Genomic DNA, 20,890 nt, shown 5'->3' with positions numbered 1-20,890 from the left:
TTTCTAGGAACCACCCATAAATCATCAAACTGCAAATCATCACGTAACTTCATCAGCCTATCTTCGTCTGCCCATGTCTCGGCCAAGAACACGACAGTAGGATCTTGCGCCCGCAATATCGATGTAAGCTAATGAACGGTGCGTTGGTTCCCAAGCCCCCGCACGTTCCAACATAACCAACTCATTATGTTCTGCGGGGCTGTTGGGCAGCCTCCACCGTTGGAAAAGAAGTTGACTGAGGGACCTCATCTTTCTGTGTGCGATGCTTCGCTGAAGGATGTTCAGAGAAGGAAGCTTCAGTATGGCGTTTACCAAGCTGTGCGTTGCATGAACCATCCTCATAAGAGCTAATGGGCTGAGTAATTCTTACCCATTTAGCTGTAGTGTCACATACTAGGCCTGGCTTCACTGTAGGGATGTTATTGTTTGGGCTTTTTGAAAAAAGCCCAGATGGATTATTATTCTGGTAGCCCAATGAATCTGACGTGGCCTCCAGAGAAGGTTCTTCATGTAAGACATCCCCATGCAATCCGAAATCCCTGGATGTGTGTGTCGTTTTTATGGGATTGACTTCATCCTTATTAACTTGAGTCCAAATCTTCTGTCTCATCAATTGTGCTCCACTTCATGCTCCACCAATAAAACTTGGACAACTGGCCTCTCTCATTAAATGAGATAACTTTGACTTTAACACTCACGTTACTGACATTAACGTTAAAATCCCTTTCTTTTTCTCTTCTGTTTTCTTCCGCAGCTTTTGTTTTTCTCTCTGTTTCCGGCTTTTGGTTTCTTTTCTTTCCTCTTCTCCATGTGGTTGATGTTAACAAGGAGTCCAATGAGTTTTGTCTATTGAGAAGCAAAACCCATGTCACTTGCTTTGCATTCTTGCCTCTACTTTTCTTTACAGGCCTGAAGGCAGAGACTGGACCATCAATCTCCACAACTGAGAAATTTGGGTTCTCCATTGTGACTACCACTGGGTTTCCTTTGCAGGTATCTTTTGCCCACCAGTTAGAAAAGTCCAATCTTGGAGCCATTAAAGTTTGGAACTTGGAACCTCAAACTGAAAAAGTAACACAAAAATTAAGAACCTTTGAAGAAAAAATTTTCAGAATCCAGATCTCAAAATTGAGAAATGAGCAAAACCCATTTGAGAAACCAGCTAAGAATATAGAAACCAATAGAAGCAGATAAACACTTGAAGATGAAGATGAAGATGACGTGAGGATGTGTCTGTAATTGGGGCGAAGAGGATGAAGATGAACGTATGAGGCGCCAACCACGTAGAGAAGAGAAGAAAAAGAACCCTTGAAAGCCTTGAAGGTTGCAAAGAGTCCAAATCAAAAACAAGTATGAGACGCCAACCACATAGAGAAGAGAAGAAAAAGAACCCTTGAAAGCCTTGAAGGTTGTGAAGAGTCCAAATCAAAAACAAAAATTGCAGCAAGAGACAAAACTCATTGGACTCCTTGTTAACGTCAACCACATGGAGAAGAGGAAAAAAAAGAAACCAAAAGCCAAAAACAGAGAGAAGAACAAAAGCTGCAGAAGAAAAAAAAAAAAAGAGAGAAAAGGAAAGGGATTTTAACGTTAACGTCAGTAACGTGAGTGTTATAGTCAGAGTTATCTCATTTAATAAGAGAGGCTAGCTGTCCAAGTTTTATTGGTGGAGCATGAAGTGGAGCACAATTGATGAGACAGAAAATTTGGACTCTATTAACTCCATCATTGCGATGCTGAATAATAGGCGTAGAATCTGGAATATCGGATCTGTCAAAATTCAAATCTGCATTAATTTCGGTTGTAACAGACGCTCCTTTCTTGTCTGTATTTTCCTGAAATCGGCATGAATCCTTTTGGCTGCCCTTTCTGATTAAGCTTTGCCGGAAAACCAGCCCTCGCTTTGATCTTTTGTTTCTGAGATTCAAAATGCCCAGGCACACAGACAGTATTTTTTTTCAAAGAAAAGAAAGGTAGGGCTCTAATACTAGAATCATACCTTTTATCCTTCGTTTTGAGAGTGCCATTGCTTTGGATCCATACTTCATAATCCTTATCTGCATGATCTAAGCATCCGCACCAGTAGCATAGATTAGGCAGCCTTTCGTATTTGAAGATTACCCATGATTGCTCTCCATTTTCCAGTGTCACCACCCTACCACGGCAAAGAGGTTGAGTAATTGCCACTCGAACCCTAACCCTCATGAACCCTTGTCCGCTCGTGTAAGAATCCTCAGGCATGTGTTTCACCTCGCCTACCTTAGCACACAATTCCTCTGCCGTCCTCTGGTTCATGTAAGAAATCGGGATGTCATGTACTTGAACCCAAAAAACTATGTCTTTGAAGATCAAGTCTCGCAACATGAGGGATTGATTGTAGAATTGGAGTACAATAGCGTGTTTATCAAAGCTCCATGGTTCATTGCGTAAAACCCTATCGACATCTCCTTTATTATCAAAGATGAACAGTAGCTTGTGATCACCAAGGTTTTGAATCTGGAAACCATTCTTAGCTCGCCAAATCGGGTTAAAAGTGCGTGCTACTGCGTCCACATTTAGAGCTCTAGGCGTGAAGAACTTTGCCACAATCTTGAACTCTTGAGACTTGTGCTGTGCCTAAAATTTGAACTCGCCCCCTTCTCTATTAGAGAGAGAAAGCTTGTTCCAACTCTTCGTAATGTCATCCATTAGACAGCTACCAAGATCTGCACACTCAAAGTGCTCACTGTTTCCCAGAACCCCAAGAAACAAAGCCCTACAAGCCTTGGAAGTAAACTTGTTAATCCAAGGATTCAAACAAAACTCACTCCGAAATTCTACAGTCTAAGATTAATAGGTTTGGAGACCTAGGAAACCATTAGAACAGAGAAACAGTTTGTATCATCAAAAAATGAAGAATTTCTCCATTCAAGTATTCTTTCAAATAGCCCAAGCTATCATGGAAAAGAGAGCAACCTTACTCATCTTCAAGTTACACCTATTAATTAATTATCTCTCTTTTTTAGCTATCCAAGAAGAGTAAAGTAATATGGCAATAATATGTTTTTGCCAATAAAAAAGAGTAAGTAGTTTGGGCTATTGCCACGTACTACCAAAACTTTAAAAAAAAAAAATCCAACTTACGGAAGTGTGAATATGCATTTACAAAAGCTTATTCATGGCAGTAATTGGCTTCATAGATAATTGACACTGGTTTGATTTTTTATATTATTTATATTTATTTATAGGATACTGGTTTAATTGATGCTGGTTTTTGTTTTCACAAGGAAAGATTATTAGTTAGCTTATGTTTAACTCTTTAAAATTTATACTTTTACTCCAACTTTTTTTTTTTAATCAAGTAAAAGTAAATAAACTACTCAAACTTAGCTAAATAATTACTCCACTAATTGGACAATGGCAAACATCATTGGCATTGATTGAGATTTTCCAGGGTTTTAAGGATAATTCTTAAAATCTTAATAATTTATGGTTAATAAATAGTTTAACTTTTGCAAATGTGATCAGTATTTAAACCAATATTAACTAAAATTATATTAAGTTTTATATCTAAGAACCATGTTAACTAACATTATGCTAAGAATTTAAGTTCTTAATTCAGCATATATTTACTACTATTTAGATTTGATTGCATTCTCTCTCCAAAAAAGAAAAAAGAAAAAAAGATTTGATTGCATTTATATCTCCCATATATCCGTTTTTGTTTCTTAAACACTTGATTAATCCACCGCCGCCAAAACTGATGAATATGCTATTATTATCGTTTAAACATAGGTATCCAGCTAGCTTAGGTTCAGTGTATTAAATGCATTGAACCATGCTAATAATACGCTATTATTAGCTGTAATATTGAGTCCATTTTGGGGCCCACCGTACACGAGGCATAAAATTCAAGATTCTAAAGATGTTCCCATCCGACGGCTGATATTGATGTTCAAACCAAAGCAATCTCGATGATTTTAAGTGGAGACACAAAAATAGAGAGTGTAAATGTTAAACTCAGTGTCAGCGTATTACACGCAAGAAAAGTATACTGACAAACAATTGGACACACGATCAATCTGTCCAATTTTAGGATGATCAAACCAAATAAATTGGAAAGTGTGAAAAAGTGAAACACAAAACACAAAAAAAGTGACTTACGAACCTGCACGGTTGCAGATCTTCTTCAAACTGAGAGACAAAACAGACAGTGAGAAAGAGAGAGAGAGAGAGAGATGGGAAACTTGGCGTGTTGTGGGAGTGAGTTCTGGTTGTATGTGTTGGTGATAGTAGGACTGGTGGCCTTTGCTGGGCTCATGGCTGGTCTCACCCTGGGTCTCATGTCTTTGGGCCTCGTCGACCTTGAGGTTCTCATCAAGTCTGGTCGTCCTCAGGATCGTTTACACGCCGGTACTGTTTTTCTGTCTCTCACTCTTCTTCTTTTTTTTTTTTTTTTTTTTTTATTTTTAAATTTTTTTGTAGGTGGGTCACTTTTTTGAGCTGAAAATGAAAAACCCAATAGGGGCATATAGTTAGTGATAAAGAAATGTACTTTTGCCCTTAATTTGTATTAATCCGAAGACCCAGTTGGTTCCTGTGTTAATTGATGATATAATGGATTGTTGGTGCGGATAATTTTACGCTATTTGCTTCCTAAGGCTTTGGAAATTTTAACTCTTTTTAAGAATTGAGATGGTTATTTCTGGATGTTTTAGTAGTATCGTTATGGGATCAATGGGAGAACTTGTTGTTTATGTTATGAATTATGTAATTCATGTTTTGGACAACTAGATTTTCTGTTAGAATATTTGGTTAAGTGATTATATTCCCCATTTCCTAAAAGCTCAAGTTTTTGAGACAATTGGGAACTTATATTGGTAAAAATTAAAATTCCCACTTGTTAGGTCTTACTTATTAAGGGGAGTTTGCACCCCCACATGAGGGGAATGATAGAATATTTGTGAAGTCTTTAAATTCACTATTTTTTAATGGTTTAAACTTTTAAAACAATCAGTAATTTATCAGGAACTACCTTCCCCGAATAAGATTTCAGCTTGCATATCTTTTTCTTTATTTTTTCATTTGGTGGCTGAGCTGACTCACCGAGTTCAAGTTTCACATGGATTGTGCTGAAGGAAGCTATAAGTTGTAAGTGATGTGTTTTAATTTTTTGCTTTCAGCTAAGATATTTCCAGTGGTAAAGAATCAGCATCTTTTACTATGTACACTATTGATTGGAAACGCATTAGCAATGGAGGTAACTTTGTGGTTCTGGAGGTAGCTGATAGATATATGGTAAAAAAAAAAAAAAAATGTTCTTTTCATATTATCTTTTCTCTCCTCTGCAGGCTCTTCCCATATTCTTGGACAAGCTTGTGCCTCCATGGGCAGCAATTCTGATATCAGTGACTCTCATCCTTGCGTTTGGTGAGGTAGTTTATCACCAGTATGGGAGTAAGTTGTTCTATAAGAAAATTCTAAAGCTACTACCAATTTTACTACAAAAGGCTCACAAACTGATGTGACAATGTATGTAATTGGGGCATTATCAACAATCTAATAAATAAATAAATTTCTTAATTACATTTTTTTTTTGTGTGTTTTTTAAGTGCTAACATGTCAGTTTTTAAGACTGATTAGTAAAATTTGAAATAGGAATTGCATCACTTTGGTTCTGTAATGTAGTCTACTTGCACAAATGATTCTGGATTTATTTGCATGTATGTTTCATTACAGATAATTCCACAAGCAGTCTGTACTCGCTATGGCTTGACAGTTGGAGCAACAATGGCCCCACTCGTCCGTGTTCTTCTTTGGCTGTTCTTGCCTATTTCTTATCCAATTAGTAAGGTAGAATGAATATAGATGATCATATGAAAGTTATATGTTTATAAACTGTGTTTTGTGCAAGTTGGGTTGGATATTTGATTTAGTTGTGAAGAAAATAAAAACTTCTGTTATTTCCTTATAATCAAAGAGTTTATATTATTTTTTTTCTTTTCAATTAACACTATTATATTAAGTCCAGATGTTGGATTGGATGTTGGGTAAGGGACATGCTGTTCTGCTACGGAGAGCAGAGCTGAAAACTTTTGTGAATTTTCATGGCAATGAGGTATTATTTTGAACTTTAGAGTTTCTGCAATTTAAGCTTTAAAGATATTCTGCATTAGGCATGCAGAAACCGTCTCATTGGAATTTTATGAAAGATGTTTATGGCCAGAGAAATGTCATCCTAATGGCATATGTTTTGATGCTCTGGACTAGCTCCCATTCTCCCTGGTTCTCTGATGTAAAATGGTATACATATGTTTTGTTGTTTAGGCTGGGAAAGGCGGGGATTTAACGCATGATGAGACTACAATTATCACTGGGGCACTTGAATTGACTGAAAAGACTGCAAGAGATGCCATGACTCCCATAACAAATGCATTTTCCCTTGATCTGGATGCAAATCTTAATTTGTGGGTTTCTGGATTCTTGTTTTGTTCTCTCCATCATGTTTTGTGCACTTTGTATGCTTTACCCCCAACGTCTATCTCCATTATGCAGGGAGACTTTGAATGACATAATGACAAGGGGTCATAGTAGAGTTCCAGTTTATGCTGGAAAACCAACAAACATAATTGGACTTGTCCTGGTAATTCATTTCTTTCTGTTATACTTTTTCTGGATTATTGATATCAATGATTCTACACACACACACACATATATTTTATCAGTTTGTTCCATGCTCAGATGATCGTATCTCCCAGCAGATGGTGAAAACTATTCATAGAAGCTTTTTTGTTCTATTTATATTTTTATTCTAATATGCTTGATGTATGTTTATATTTTAATGAGAGCTAGTTAATGGGTAAATTCAATGAGATGGTAGCCTGATAATCCACCATTGATTTTGTGTCATGTTTTGTTGGACATACATAGTTAAAACTGTTGAGTAATGAAAATTTTTGAAAAGCAAAGAGAAAGTTGCTGCCAATTTCGGCAGCCTTAATGGTTCTTTCTGTATCTGAGTAAAATGTGCATGGTAGGTGGGGGGGGGGGATGTGGTGGTATCTGTATACCAGAATCCAGACTGGGATTAAGTAATGTTAAGTTCAATTGAGTTGTTGTATGATGGTATCTTATATTAACTATTATATCTCTCAACTTTATGTATGTTATATGAAATATCTGTAATACTAACACAACTTTACTTATTTGAAATTATTGTTTCCTAAAGTAATTAGTTACTTGACAAATAATGTGCATGCCTCACTTAATGTTGCTCAGATGTTAATCAAATGAATTTTAGTCTTTGACGCCATTTTACCTAGAATGCAGGCATTGTGGCACAGGAGTATTCCACTTACCTTGAAATGTGGTGTGATGGGGGCACTCATTTACATCTTACCTAGATGGCTTAGTTTGAAGTTAGAATAATAGAAGGTTATTTGGTCTCTATGTTCAGAATTCTCAACATAGCCTTATTCCCAAATTTTTGGGGTCAGCTATGGATCCTCAACAAATTAGTTTGGGTCTGCCACATGTATTATTTTCCTCTATTCTATTCTATTTGAAGTCATACTCTTTGTTACTTCCCTAATTGACATGTCCTTTTTTTATTATTTATGCTAATGTTCTTTTTGGCCCACCTCTACCTTTTTCCGTTCTCTCAACTTGGATAAACTCATTCTTTTTTAGCGCTGCATTAATTGCCCTCCTTTGAACATGACCAAACCATCTCAAGCGAATTTCTCTCATCTTTTCATCAATAGGGTAACCCCTATCTTTAAGTAGATTTTCTCATTTTGAATCCTATATTTTTGTGTATTTCATTTATCCATCTTAAAATTCTCATTTTAGCTACACTCATGTTATGGATATTTTGCTTCTTAACAGCCCAACATTCAGTACCATAGACCATAGAGCATAGCTAGTCATATGGCAGTTTTGTAAATTTTTGCTTAAACTTAAAAGGTATTTTATGATCACACAATACTCCTGCAATACTCCTGATGCACTTCTTCACTTCATCCACCTTGATATTATACTATGATTCACATCCTCTTCATTCTCTCCATCTTTATGAATTATTAATCCAAGATATAAAAAAGGCATTTTATGATCACACAATAGTCCAAATGCACTTCTCCACTTCGTCCACCTTGCTACTATCCTATGTTTCACATCCTCTTTACTCTCTCCATCTTTTTATGAATTATTAATCCAAGATATCAAATGCTCTTGCTCTTGCTCTTTAGTATCTCCTAACCATCTACTCTTATTGCCCCTTATTCTCTGTTTCTACTTTTGCTAAACTTACACTCCATGTATTTTGTTTTAGTCCTACTCAATTGAGAGCCTTTAAATTTTGGAGTGTCATGCCAAATTTCTAACTTGGCATTAATTCCACTTCTAGATTCATCCAATAAAACTGTATTATCTGCAAAAAAGTATACACCAAGGGACTTCCTGTTGAATTGATTTAGTGAGCTCATCCATTACTAGTGCAAAGATATATGAGCTTAATGTGGATCCTTGATGCAAACCTATAGTGATAGGAAACTCACTTGTAATTCCTCCATTTGTTCTCACACTAGTGCTCTGTCATACATATCATTGATGCAAACATAGTGCCTTTCAAGCAAGATGAAAATTTTTGGATCAACAATCTTACTGTTTTGCATCTTTTTTTTGTTTTTGTTTTGATAAGCAACTAAAATTTTCCACTTCTTGGAGCGATAATCCTGGATCTCAGTACACTAGGATAGTAGTGAATTGTAGTAATTCTTGTCTGATGCCTTTAATTCTTAATTGTATCCACTTGAACTTAATTCCACTTCTAACATGTGCAGGTTAAAAATCTCTTGACAGTTGATCCAAAAGTTACAGTTTCCTTGAGAAAAATGATAATCCGGAAAATTCCTCGGTAGGATAACACATCAATTTTAAATTTATGTATAGATGGGAGAGGACATGTTTGCCTGTGATAATGATACCCCTAAAGTGTAACTTGCATAAGTGGCTTCCTTGCAATTGTTGAATTGGCTTTATATATACATTCCTGATATTCTTGTTGTACTTTCTGACCCATCCTTCAGGGTATCAGAAGACATGCCTCTGTATGACATTCTAAATGAATTTCAGAAGGGTCACAGCCACATTGCTGTTGTATATAAGGATCTAAATGAGAAAAAAGATACATCAAAGAAAGGTAAAGAGAGGGAACAACTTGAGTTTAAGGATAGCTGTAGAAAGCACAGAGGCAGTTCTAAGGCGTCACCAGATCAAGGTGAGGATTTAGGAAGCAGGAATAGAAGGATGCCGTACATATTTTATCCTATTTTTGTAACAGCAACTTTCTTGCGTTTCAGGTCTTTTTGAACCATAAATCAAATGTTTGATCATTTAATTTACCATATTATCCTACTGATAGTGGTGTAACAACTGTATTTCTTAATTGGTGTAGGTGTCCCATCTTTCCATGTGATTTCATGATTAATGAACTTTTTCTTCCCTTAAATTGTTCCTGATTTCTCATGTCCCAATTTTGTACCCCTTTTTTTCCTGATTAGTGATGTCTCCACCTTATTTACAATTCCAATACCTTATTGGTTCCTGAAATATATGAATCCTGGAATTGCAGCAGGTGTCTCTGCTTTATTTATTTATTTATTTTAAATACTAATATTTCCATTCCACAACTCATGTATGTGTCATTTTCTCCATGTGGTTAATTAATATGCCCCAGTTGATGATTTGATTATGACTGATTATGCCACAACTCATGGTGCTTTTATCATTTGTAAAAAATATATTGTGATTGATATGGCCTTATATATTTGTCACACCTCGTGCCTTAATTTTCTCCATCTGTTTCTTTGAACAATTTATGATTAATCTACTTTATGTAAAACCAGAAAATCTTGATGTTAGTCCCACTTCTGCTACCCAAGATTTGGGGGCAGAATCAAAAGCTACTGCCTATAAAAAGCGACATAGAGGTTGTTCATATTGCATTCTGGACATTGAAAATCTTCCAATTCCAGAGTTCCCGTCCAATGAAGAGGTCGTTGGTGTAATTACCATGGAGGATGTCATTGAAGAACTTCTTCAGGTAATGTTTTCTTATTAAAAAAAAAAGTTTTCTTCAGTACAAAATCATGACCATATAAACTTAAGGAACAGATCAATGGGCTTGGGACCAACCATCCTCTGGTCCTGCTTACGTGTTGTCTTAGACAGCTTTCCCATGACAAGGATGATGATGACTATGATGGTTATTGTAAATGAAATGCATGCCCATATTTTATAGGGATTGTTGATGGACCAAGTCTCTTCAATTTACTTTTCTAAAAAGGTTAAAAGGGATACATGGTTGAGCCCAATTCTCAAGGATGCTTTTAGTTAATTAAAGAAATATTGGGTATAAGAAACTGATCTGCTTCTGTAGAACAACCCCTCTTAAAGTGTGGGTTTTCTATTTGAATTTTGTTTTATATGGTGATCTCAATTTAAATGTTTGCCTGTGTCAGGAGGAAATATTGGATGAAACCGATGAATATGTCAACATCCATAACAGGTAAAATATAACCATTTTGTTGCATTATTTGGTTCTATTGCCTGCATATATATGTGAAGCCTGCAACTTATCTGTCCACCAAAAATGATGAAAGGGTGAACATCGGTATCATTCAGTTTGTTTCACTTTTCAATAATCACAAGCGTCTTGACAAGTGTTCTTTTGCTAAGCTGGCAGGACAGTGGACTGCCTAGTCCGTTGCTTCTCAGCAAATTGAAGAACACATTTGTTCCTTGATTTGCCATGATGTATTTAGTGCTTGAACCAAATAAGAAATTGTTTATGAACCTCATAAATGGCATTATTGCTTGTGAATGTAGGATAAAGGTCAACATGCATGCATCTCAGGAAAAAGCTCCTGAGTTGAATTCGCCACAGCCCTCCCCCACCAGCACTCCAATCCCAGACTCCCCGCCAACCACAACGAACCAAGTTTCTTAAGTGGACTCACTGAGGATTGGTTCGTAATAGGAACGTAGATTTACTTAGAAAACAGAAGTTGGGAATTTGTCACTTGGCAGGAACAGTGGCTTACCCAACTTGAATTTTTTAGTTAGACTGTCTGGAATTATGTAGAAAGAGATGCTCGTCAGTTAGATGTTCTGTTTAAGTTGATGGTGGCTTTTTGTATTTAAAATCAAACTGAATTACTGAAGATATAAGCTAAATTTATCAAACTGTAAATCAGTTCCATTTAATGCAGCCTTTCACGCGAGAAAAGAGAGGAAACAAAATATCATTTTAACTGTCAAGAATAAGGTATCAGTTATAACAAACAAAAGTTCAAAGACAAATGGAGCTTTGTTTGAATGACTATATAAAGAGTAGAGGATCAACAAAGATGGAAGGAGTACTTAAAAAGTCACTTTTCTATTCTAATGAACCCAAATTCATATACACCCTCAATAAAGTTTTCTACTCTTTCCTTATAGTTTTTGCCTTTTATTTATATTTGGGAAAAATATACCGGAATTTCTATTTTGAGCCCAATGCTACTTAACTTACAAGAATTCAACAAGTTTTATGTAAATTTATTCTTTTTTTTTAGAAACTTATGTAAATTTAATCACATTTAGCAGTTTACTCCCAATTACCAAATCAAGCACGATATTGATAATGTAAGTAACAAAGCAATTTGGTAATGAAGTGAAAAAAGAATGGAAATTTTCTTTACAATGAAAAAAAAAAAAAAAAAAAAAAAACCACTCTGAGCATAATGTACCCTAACAAAACAATTCACAAACGAAAGAGTTTACAAACTAATAATAGAACCTTTGGGTTTAGATTCTATTGACTTAGTAGACAACTCATTGATATCACCATAGCAACTCCAAAACCTTTGGACTTCTTCTATATGAACCCCTTCACAAACAACACACTTGCTTCACTTTAGGTCTCGAAGATTATGCGTAAGTTTGCTTGAGGAGTTTTGCCTGTTTTGCGTTTTTTTGGCTGGCCTCACAACACTGTTTATGGACTAGCCAACTTGTGAAAAACGCGTGAACAGTGTTTTGTCTTTTAAAAATTATTTTGTTACAGTATTTTCAGTAATAAATTTTCAGTTTTCAACAAAATAAGCGGTATCCAAACAGACCCTATGTTGCACACCTTGATGCAAAGGCTGAAACTTTTGTTGAAATTGATAGAGTTTCAATTTTTTGGATAAACAATAACTCTATTACAATGTTTTCAACAATAAATTTTCAATTTTAAGCAAAATAAACTGTATCCAAACAGATCTTATGTTGCACACCTTGATGCAAAGGCTGAAACTTTTGTTGAAATTGATAGAGTTTCAATTTTTTGGACAAACAAATTACTCCATTAAGGTTTGACCTACTCTCAAGTTAGTCACACAAACAACTTTAGTAGTTGAATTTTGTCTTCTTAAAGTTTGAATTAAAATGAAATCATTAGAGTTTATTTTAGACGGAATCCTAGCAGTTTAATTTTAGTCCACCTATAGAGGAAAATTAATAGACTAATTGTGATTAGGCATATCACCCAGATATAAAATATAGTTCTCATTTTTACAAACAAATTCAACATAAAACACATCAGAGTCACACATCATTGACTCATAGTACCTCTTAAACTTCAAACGCGGGTCATTTGCCGTTGGCCCTTTCCGCTAATAGCGCTGTCTATCCGCATGTCCCGATTCTCCGAGGTGACAAAAAAGGTTCTCCCAAGGGACAATGTGATCCCAACAGTTCCTCAGCTTTTGCAATATACTAAAAATAGTATTTATTAGATTTTTATTATTGTATTGTAAATACAAAACCCACTCACTCACTCACTCTATGCTCACATATTGCTATACTTTTTGTCACTTTCCTGTTCTGAAAAAGAAATTTCTCCATACTTTCAAGGTGGTACTCGGTAGGTGACATTACTTCAAAAGAAAATTTTAGCTGAAACCTCATTATCTATAGCAATTTTTCTTATCTGCGGTACTTCTAAATTCTGTTCTACTATTTTTTTCTAAGATATTTTACATTTTAAAGTCTCTTCTTTGATTCATGACTTTCCCATTTGAATGAGCACTCAGTTTTTTTTTCTTGCTTTAGTTGAAAACCCAAGTTGAACTTTGTCTTCCTATTTATGATTCTTAAATTCTTTGCCTTTTATTTTACTTTGAGAATCTAGATCATATGAATCTTATTTTCATTTTGGGTAGGATTTGAATACTTGGGGTATGGTATAGATTTCCTTGTTTGATTTACATACTAAGGGGATAGAGAGAGAGATGGCAATAGCTCGGTTTGGTCGCCAAGCAAAACGCCCACATGGGTTCTGTTTGAAGATGACAGCAGTGGCTGTATTGGGTCTGTGCTTCATCTTTGTGTGGTCTATGTTTTCTTCTACTTCCTCATCTGTGGTCTCTCAAAGGGAAAGTTTTGATGACATAGCTGAACCTGTATCGGCCAACACTAAGCCAAGTAATTCAGGGACTCAATCTAAGAAGAAACAAGTGGAAAATCATGAATCTAGTAAAGAAGATAAGAGGGTGAAGGTTGAATCTGATTTGGATAGGAAAGATGATAAAAGGGTTAATGGGTCTGTGGCTTTGGTTGTTGAGGAGGAGCATAAGTCTGGGAAGAAGGATGAGAAAGAAGTAGCAAAGGAGAAGAGAGAGAAAGGTAAAAAGTTACCTCAGGGAGTTGCTAAAAAGAATGATGAGCCAAAGCAATCTGAGGCTGAAGATTCACAGAAAGAAAAAGAAGAACAAGAAGAAGAGGAGGTCTTGGATGGTGAGGATGGGATAGACATTGATGGTGAAGATAATGGGGACAAAGAAGGTGATTTGGCTGAGTCAGTGGATCAGGAATCTGAGGAGAGGTTGGAAGATGGGGGTGGTGAATCAAGGAATAGGGGAAGGAAGAGAAAGATAAAAGGTCCATTGTTTGATCCAAAAGCACATTATATTTGGAAATTGTGTAGTACAAGGAGCAAGCATAATTATATGCCTTGTATTGATATTGAAAGTGGCACGACAAAGCTGCAGAGCTATCGGCATACAGAGAGGAGTTGCCCAAGAACATCTCTGACGTGTCTTGTTCCACTTCCTCATGATGGTTATGGGACGCCAGTGCGTTGGCCTGAGAGCAAATTGAAGGTATATGCAGGCGTTTAGTATGATATAGTTTGTGTATTTAGTTATATAGAGAGCTAAGTTTGCCTGATGCTTCCTCATGGTAACGTTCTTCTCTTAGTGCAGATACTGCACAAAAATGTGGCACATCCAAAACTTGCAGCATTTGTTAAGAAACACAGTTGGGTGGTGGAGTCTGGAGAGTATCTTACTTTTCCTCAAAACCAATCTGAGTTCAAGGGTGGAGTTCTTCACTACCTTGAGTCCATTGAAGAGGTGAGTTTTTCCCGTTCCAAAGGTCTTGATTTGTTTGAATTAATTCTTGAGAATATTAGTGAATTTGCTGATATATAAAAGATATGAAATAGATATAACCCCAACCACCCACTACTGCTACCACTATTGCAATACAGGATACCCAACGATTTTAGCTTTTACCATTGCAGCTCTCACCTCTCTGTGATGTCTATGGACCATGCCCACGCCCACCTCCAGCACCCCAACCACTGCTGCCCACCATCTTATTTTATATGACAACGACAATGCATTGCACAAACAAATTGTATGCGCCTAGTTATTTAGAATGTAAAGAATATTATAATTTCCAAACTAAGATTCATGTTTAACACAATATATGATTATGACGAGGCCACACAAATATATAGCATTGTGCTAATGATGTTTCCTTGATAAAAACTCCAGTACTCACTAATTGCAATGGACAAACTATGATACTTTGAAACACTTATCCACTTATGTATGGCATTAAGTTTCTGTCTGCTCAGCTGCGTGGAATCTGCAAGTCATTATTATTTCTTATATCCCTTATTCTCTGCACTTTATGAGTAAATGTTAGAACCCTAGTTTCATCCTTAGTGTATTTAGCCTTTGAAATTTGATTGGCGTATGATAGATGGTGCCAGACATTGAATGGGGAAAGAATATCCGTCTGGTACTGGACATCGGATGTACGGATTCAAGCTTTTCAGCTTCTCTTCTTGATAAGGAGGTACTAGCATTGTCACTAGGCTTGAAGGATGACCTAGTGGATGTAGCCCAGGTTGCCCTTGAGCGTGGTTTTCCTGCTGTAGTTAGCCCTTTAGGAACTAGAAGGCTTCCTTTTCCTAGTACTGCATTCGATGCTATTCATTGTGGCGGGTGCGGCTTGTCTTGGCATTCTAATGGTTTGTCTTTCATTACCTTTTTTCTCTTTCATTCCAATTTTTGTCTCTTTTTTTTTTTTTTTTTTTTTTTTTTTTTGCCTTTATTTATTTATTAAATTTTCTTCATTTTTTATTTATTAAGCTTTTTTAATCACATTACTAGCTGAGCTTTCTTATTATTTTTTTTGCTTTCAGGGGGTAAGCTCCTTCTAGAGATGAATCGGATTTTAAGGCCAGGTGGATACTTTATTTTGTCAACTAAACATGAAAGCATTGAAGAAGAAGAAGGTTGGCATATAAGAGTGGTTTCCTTGGACACTATGATGTTGTTTGTTTCTTATTAACACATGTATCTCTCCTAAAAATGTTAGTGTCATTTATATCACCTTTATAATAAATTTGCTTCTTTAGGCTATCATCCATTTGAGAGGATTAGATGGATGACTAGAATTTATAAGCAACTGACATACTGATGCATGTGTGCAATGGGTTTGAGTACCCAGCCATTCGTAGTATCCCACATATATTGAGTTGAACCTAGGACTACTCTCATTCTAAATGATGCAGCCACCGAAGGTTGCACGTACCTCTAGTTTTCCACTTTTTTATCATTTCTCCCTTGTCAGTGGCAATTAAGTATGCCTTCTAGAATGGTGCATATGGTCCACCACCTTACCCACTATTTTGCAATAGGTTTTATATGCTAGTCATATTTTGCTAGTCAAGGGGGTATGCTTCACAGGCATTGTACTTAAATAAAAGTGGCCAGATGCACATACTTGTTATTACATAATGGTAGATCACTACTAGGTTTTAACTTGTTAAGTGGGATAAAGGGTGGTGAACTTCTTGGAACTTGGAAGTCCTATCCTGCTGTTCTGGGGTCAGTTTATGGATCCTATATTCCTATGCTAAATCAATGCCTACCAATCTGCTATTTTGTTTCTTCTTGCCACATGTGCAAGAACTGGTTATATTTATTTGGTTTCTGCATAATCTATTGAAGTATTATATTTATACCTATAAAAAAAAGTATTATATGTACTAAACAGTCTTCTCATTCCAGCCATGTCCAGATTAACAGCATCTATCTGTTGGAATATTCTGGCTCATAAAACTGAAGAAGTCAGTGAAGTTGGTGTCAAAATATATCAGAAGCCTGAATCAAATGGTATATATGAATTGAGAAGGAAGAAAAATCCACCGCTATGCAAGGAAAATGAAAATCCAGATGCAGCCTGGTATGCCAAGATGAGCTTGCTTTACTAAATTTATTGTCCTGTTTAGTACTGTTATTTTGAAATATAGATTTGAAACAAGTGATAGCCATTATCAGTGTGGGATACCTACAATTCCATTTTAGGAAAAAAAAGTAGAATCAACATTCTGACTGAAAAATGATGGATACACCTTATCATTATATGTTTACTAGCTTTGAGAAACTGTCCTTTTTTTTCTTTTTTTTTTCCCTCTTTAATTTTTTTTTTCTTTACATGTTTTCTATATCAGTTTTATACCCATTTACTTGGCAACTGCAATATTTTTTTTGAACAGGCATGTTCCTATAAAGACTTGCTTGCACACCATTCCATCTGCAATTGAACAACATGGGACAGAGTGGCCTGAGGAATGGCCTAAGAGGCTTGACACTTATCCTGACTGGTTGAATGACAAAGAAAGAGTGATTGAAGACACAAAACACTGGAAAGCTATTGTTGACAAGTCTTATCTCACTGGAGTTGGTATTGACTGGTCAAATATACGGAATGTGATGGACATGAAAGCCATCTATGGAGGGTATGCAACCAGAAGAATTGAATAATTAATTTCCCTTTTGATTTTTTGTACTGCTTGTTTGTATAAGTTTCTAGTGTTAAAGGGTCAGAAGATGTACAAAATGTATGCATTTTCTTTTTGCTTAGACACAGTCCTGTCTCCTTCTGGTTTTATGGGCTTTTTTTTATTGTTATTATTTTTAATATTGAACTCCATAAAATATATCAAAAAGTAGATTAATAATGTGCATGTGATGTACAGATTTGCTGCAGCTCTCTCTCAACAGAAGGTTTGGGTGATGAATGTAGTCCCAGTCCATGCACCTGATACGCTTCCTTTCATTTATGAGCGTGGGCTTGTTGGCGTCTACCATGATTGGTGTGAGTCTTTTGGTACTTACCCAAGATCGTATGATCTTTTGCATGCTGATCATCTCTTCTCGCGGCTCAAGAACAGGTTAGTTACAGACTTTATGTGAATTTATCTGTAGATTGCAACTTATTTTAATTTATATTAATTTTCTTGGTAAGGATATATGTTAGTGGGGTATCATGAAGCCAAGTTTGCAATCTAATTTTGCTTTACCCATCAAGTTTAGTGCAGTCTTAGTTGACTGCTTAAATCCATCTGTCCAAACCACCCTACAAATGAACCTTCCCTTAGGTCATTGCTTGGATGTACAGGCAATATTCATTTTGTAGGTTCAATTATCTATTTATTTTAATGTCCTAGATTATTAGTGCCTGAATCACTCATCTTGTCAGCAAGCATTACTTAGTTGGCCAGTTTTATGATTCCAGATTAAGATGTTTACATATATATGCAAACTTTCGATGTTTTTATATGGGATATTCTTTTCTTCCCTGAAAATTGTTATAGTAGGGAGTCTATGTTACTTCAATGTGGAGATACCTCGGTCTCAAAAACCACTCTTGGATTTGGTGCATATAATGATGGGTTGGGGGGAAGACATTGGGAACACATCAATTTTATGCACGTTAAAAACGACTCATAAAGAGTTTAATAAATACGTGCACCCTAGCAACATTATATAGACAGGCAGATACTTTGGCGTTGCTCTGCTTAGTGGGGACAGTATTTGAATAGCAATTTACTGTGGTGGTATTGTATCTGTTCTCGCTTTTTTTAATGAAAATATCTATTACCTATAAAAAAAAAAAAAAAAAAAATCTGTTCTCTGATAAAATTGTCATTAATGATTTCCAATGCTGTGTAATAAAATATATAAATTTAACATTTGAATTTCAAGAAATATTTTGTATTGTTAAAAACTTTAGTGTAATATCATTGTTGGTCTAATGGATTCAGATCTCTTATAGAGTTATAGTACCCGTTTGGATTGCATTTCGGTTCCCAGCGTTTGGCGTTTTGGCTTTTTTTTTTTTTTGAGAAGCCAGTTTTCACATGATTATGCGCTGTTCAGTGGGTCCGTGCACTGTTCATGGGACCCATAAGCTTTTTTTTTTCAACAAAACTTTCATTAAAAATAAGTTCCACGGCATTATTCACACATTTAAAAATTATTTTGCTACAGTATTTTCAGTTTTTAGCAAAATAAGCTGCATCCAAACTGACCCATAGTCATCATCTTGCAAATAATAGCTTTTATTTCACTTTCAAGTATGTTTTCCTATTGCTTGATAGTCTTGTAGGTCTTTGGATGTCATGATGCCACTATGCCCCTTTACTTTTGGCTGCTTTTGCTGTTATTATAGTTGTTCTTTAAACCACCGCCTAGTAGTCCATTCTGTAATTATCCAAGCTAGTGTTTGAACTTTCAGACGTACTTTCTTTACTGGTGATGTTTGTCTTCCCACTTACCTGCTATTTTTCAGGTGTAATAAGCCTGTATCCATTGTTGTTGAGATGGATCGTATTCTGCGGCCTGGAGGTTGGACTATTATACGTGATAAGGTCGAGATATTGGACCCATTGGAGGGAATATTAAGAAGTTTGCACTGGGAGATCCGAATGACTTATGCTCAGGACAAGGAGGGTATCATATGCGCGCAAAAAACCTTGTGGCGACCTTAAAATCTCTATTTGTGCGACTTGTGACAGTATGGCCACAAATTCTACTAGAAAATGCTCGGTCCTCTTTTACAAGAAAACAAGGTGAAAGCTTTTCGGCTCCCTTTTGTAATCCCCCCAAAAAAAACATATACTGATTCTTCATTTTTGGTGCGAAGTATACTGATTCTTGATTGTGTTAACACGGATACTAATTGGACATCACCATATTAGGTTTTCCTGGGTGTTTCTATTTTGGACTCTGCAATGTGAAGAGGAAAGAAAGTGAGAGAGGGGGGGGAGAGAGAGAGAGAGAGAGAGAGGAGAAGGGGGGAGAGAGAGAGGAGAAGGGGGGGGGGGGGGGAATCGATGCATTTTTTTTTTTTTGGGGACTGAATTCATGGTAGTCAAAACATATATCGAAAAGTGAATCAAGATATCCCCTTCTTCATTGTTGTAATTATCGAATTATCAGGAGAGAAAGAGAGAGAGAGATATATATATATTATTCAGCAACTAGATGAGTCCATCTCGAAAAGTGACATCATTTATATTTGACAATCATATTTAGCAATGATTTCAGTACCTTGTATATAACTACACATAATTTTTGTTTCTTCGAGAAGAATCAAGATTCCAATTTGGCAATTTATAAGATTATTCTCATGTGAAAGTTGTCCACTTGTCCTGACTCCTGATATACTCTCAAAAGCAAGCTAGCACAAACGAGTTCATCTTTGTATCACATTCCTCCTGAGATGTGGTGTTTTGAAATGAACTTTAGAACTTACTTGAGCATTATTGTAAACAACACAGAAAGAAAAATTTTGAGACAATATGTTTTGCCTATAAGGCCTAAATATAGCCGACTCTGAAATAAGTCTACTGATAGATTAAATGGCCGAAGGCTAGGAAGTTTGGAAGTCTACTAAAAATCCATGGGTTCCTATTGTTTCTGGCAGATCTGTTCATACTTCATAAAAAGACAGAAGCAAAGCAAATGAGAAAAAATTCCTAGGCAAAGCAACTAAAAACTAGATGTCACTATGTAGGCAATGAACCTTTTGTTTTTAAATGATCTTAACAGTTCTCTACCAGTATTATAGAAGTATATTCCCTCTATAGCTTCACATGCAAATTTTGTTCCTTTTAAGAGGATATGTAAATTGATCTGGTGTTTTTTTTTTTTAGAAACAAATACACAGACACAAGGGAGAGGGAAAGAGGTTTTAACATAAATTTACATCACAAACTCCACTCAAAAATCATGGTGATCCAATGCAATCTGAAAATGGGCAGGCCTTACAAAATAATCCAACACCTGCTGTCTATGCAAGGCAAAGTTATTAATCTTATGTTTGCATTCAGTATATTCATCTCTCTCCATTATTGGGTTTCCTTGTTGACAAGACATGTTGAAAATTGGTCATGTGTCCACATCATACACATGTTTACAAATTGATCTAACGCTCATTTTTATATTCTAGTATTTAACTTGTATCCAGTGCTCCAATGCATTGAATGTGACACTGATACGACACATATTTAAAATCAGTCTTATATGAGTTATATCTACATCATCAACACGACACATATTTAAAATTAGTCATAGCTATTATAGAACTAACAACATAGGTTGAGATTTTATCACATATCTATAAATAAAATAAAAAATTAATAAAGAAAAAGGTTATGTTTTCACATTGTGTGCTACTAAAAATGTAAAATATCCCTTGACCTTAAAACCAAGGGCCTTAACTTAAAGCCCATAAAGCC

General features: G+C 35.8%; 2 protein-coding genes across 3 annotated transcripts; both read left to right on the top strand.

Annotated features, from left to right (window-relative positions):
- Positions 1–4,058: 4,058 nt before the first annotated feature.
- Positions 4,059–11,247, top strand: LOC126712236 (DUF21 domain-containing protein At1g47330). Its single transcript, XM_050411492.1, has 12 exons — positions 4,059–4,392; positions 5,163–5,239; positions 5,331–5,414; positions 5,719–5,832; positions 6,011–6,097; positions 6,307–6,446; positions 6,535–6,622; positions 8,823–8,896; positions 9,069–9,259; positions 9,888–10,084; positions 10,503–10,549; positions 10,870–11,247. The coding sequence occupies exons 1-12, from the start codon at positions 4,218–4,220 to the stop codon at positions 10,988–10,990; spliced, it is 1,395 nt and encodes a 464-aa protein (XP_050267449.1). The 5' UTR covers positions 4,059–4,217; the 3' UTR covers positions 10,991–11,247.
- A 1,384-nt stretch (positions 11,248–12,631) lies between these two features.
- On the top strand, positions 12,632–19,339 carry LOC126712233 (probable methyltransferase PMT28). Of its 2 annotated transcripts, XM_050411488.1 has the most exons (9): positions 12,632–12,931; positions 13,230–14,168; positions 14,271–14,420; positions 15,058–15,328; positions 15,503–15,595; positions 16,374–16,548; positions 16,862–17,104; positions 17,345–17,539; positions 18,940–19,339. In XM_050411488.1, the coding sequence occupies exons 2-9, from the start codon at positions 13,299–13,301 to the stop codon at positions 19,136–19,138; spliced, it is 2,196 nt and encodes a 731-aa protein (XP_050267445.1). In that variant the 5' UTR covers positions 12,632–12,931; positions 13,230–13,298; the 3' UTR covers positions 19,139–19,339. The 2 variants fall into 2 exon arrangements, with proteins under 2 accessions (XP_050267445.1, XP_050267444.1); XM_050411487.1 differs by having other exon boundaries at positions 12,632–14,168.
- The last annotated feature ends 1,551 nt before the right edge of the window (positions 19,340–20,890 follow it).

This window comes from Quercus robur, chromosome 2 (assembly GCF_932294415.1).
Source record: "Quercus robur chromosome 2, dhQueRobu3.1, whole genome shotgun sequence".
Taxonomy (NCBI): domain Eukaryota; kingdom Viridiplantae; phylum Streptophyta; class Magnoliopsida; order Fagales; family Fagaceae; genus Quercus; species Quercus robur.
This window is presented reverse-complemented; position numbering and strand designations above follow the sequence as displayed.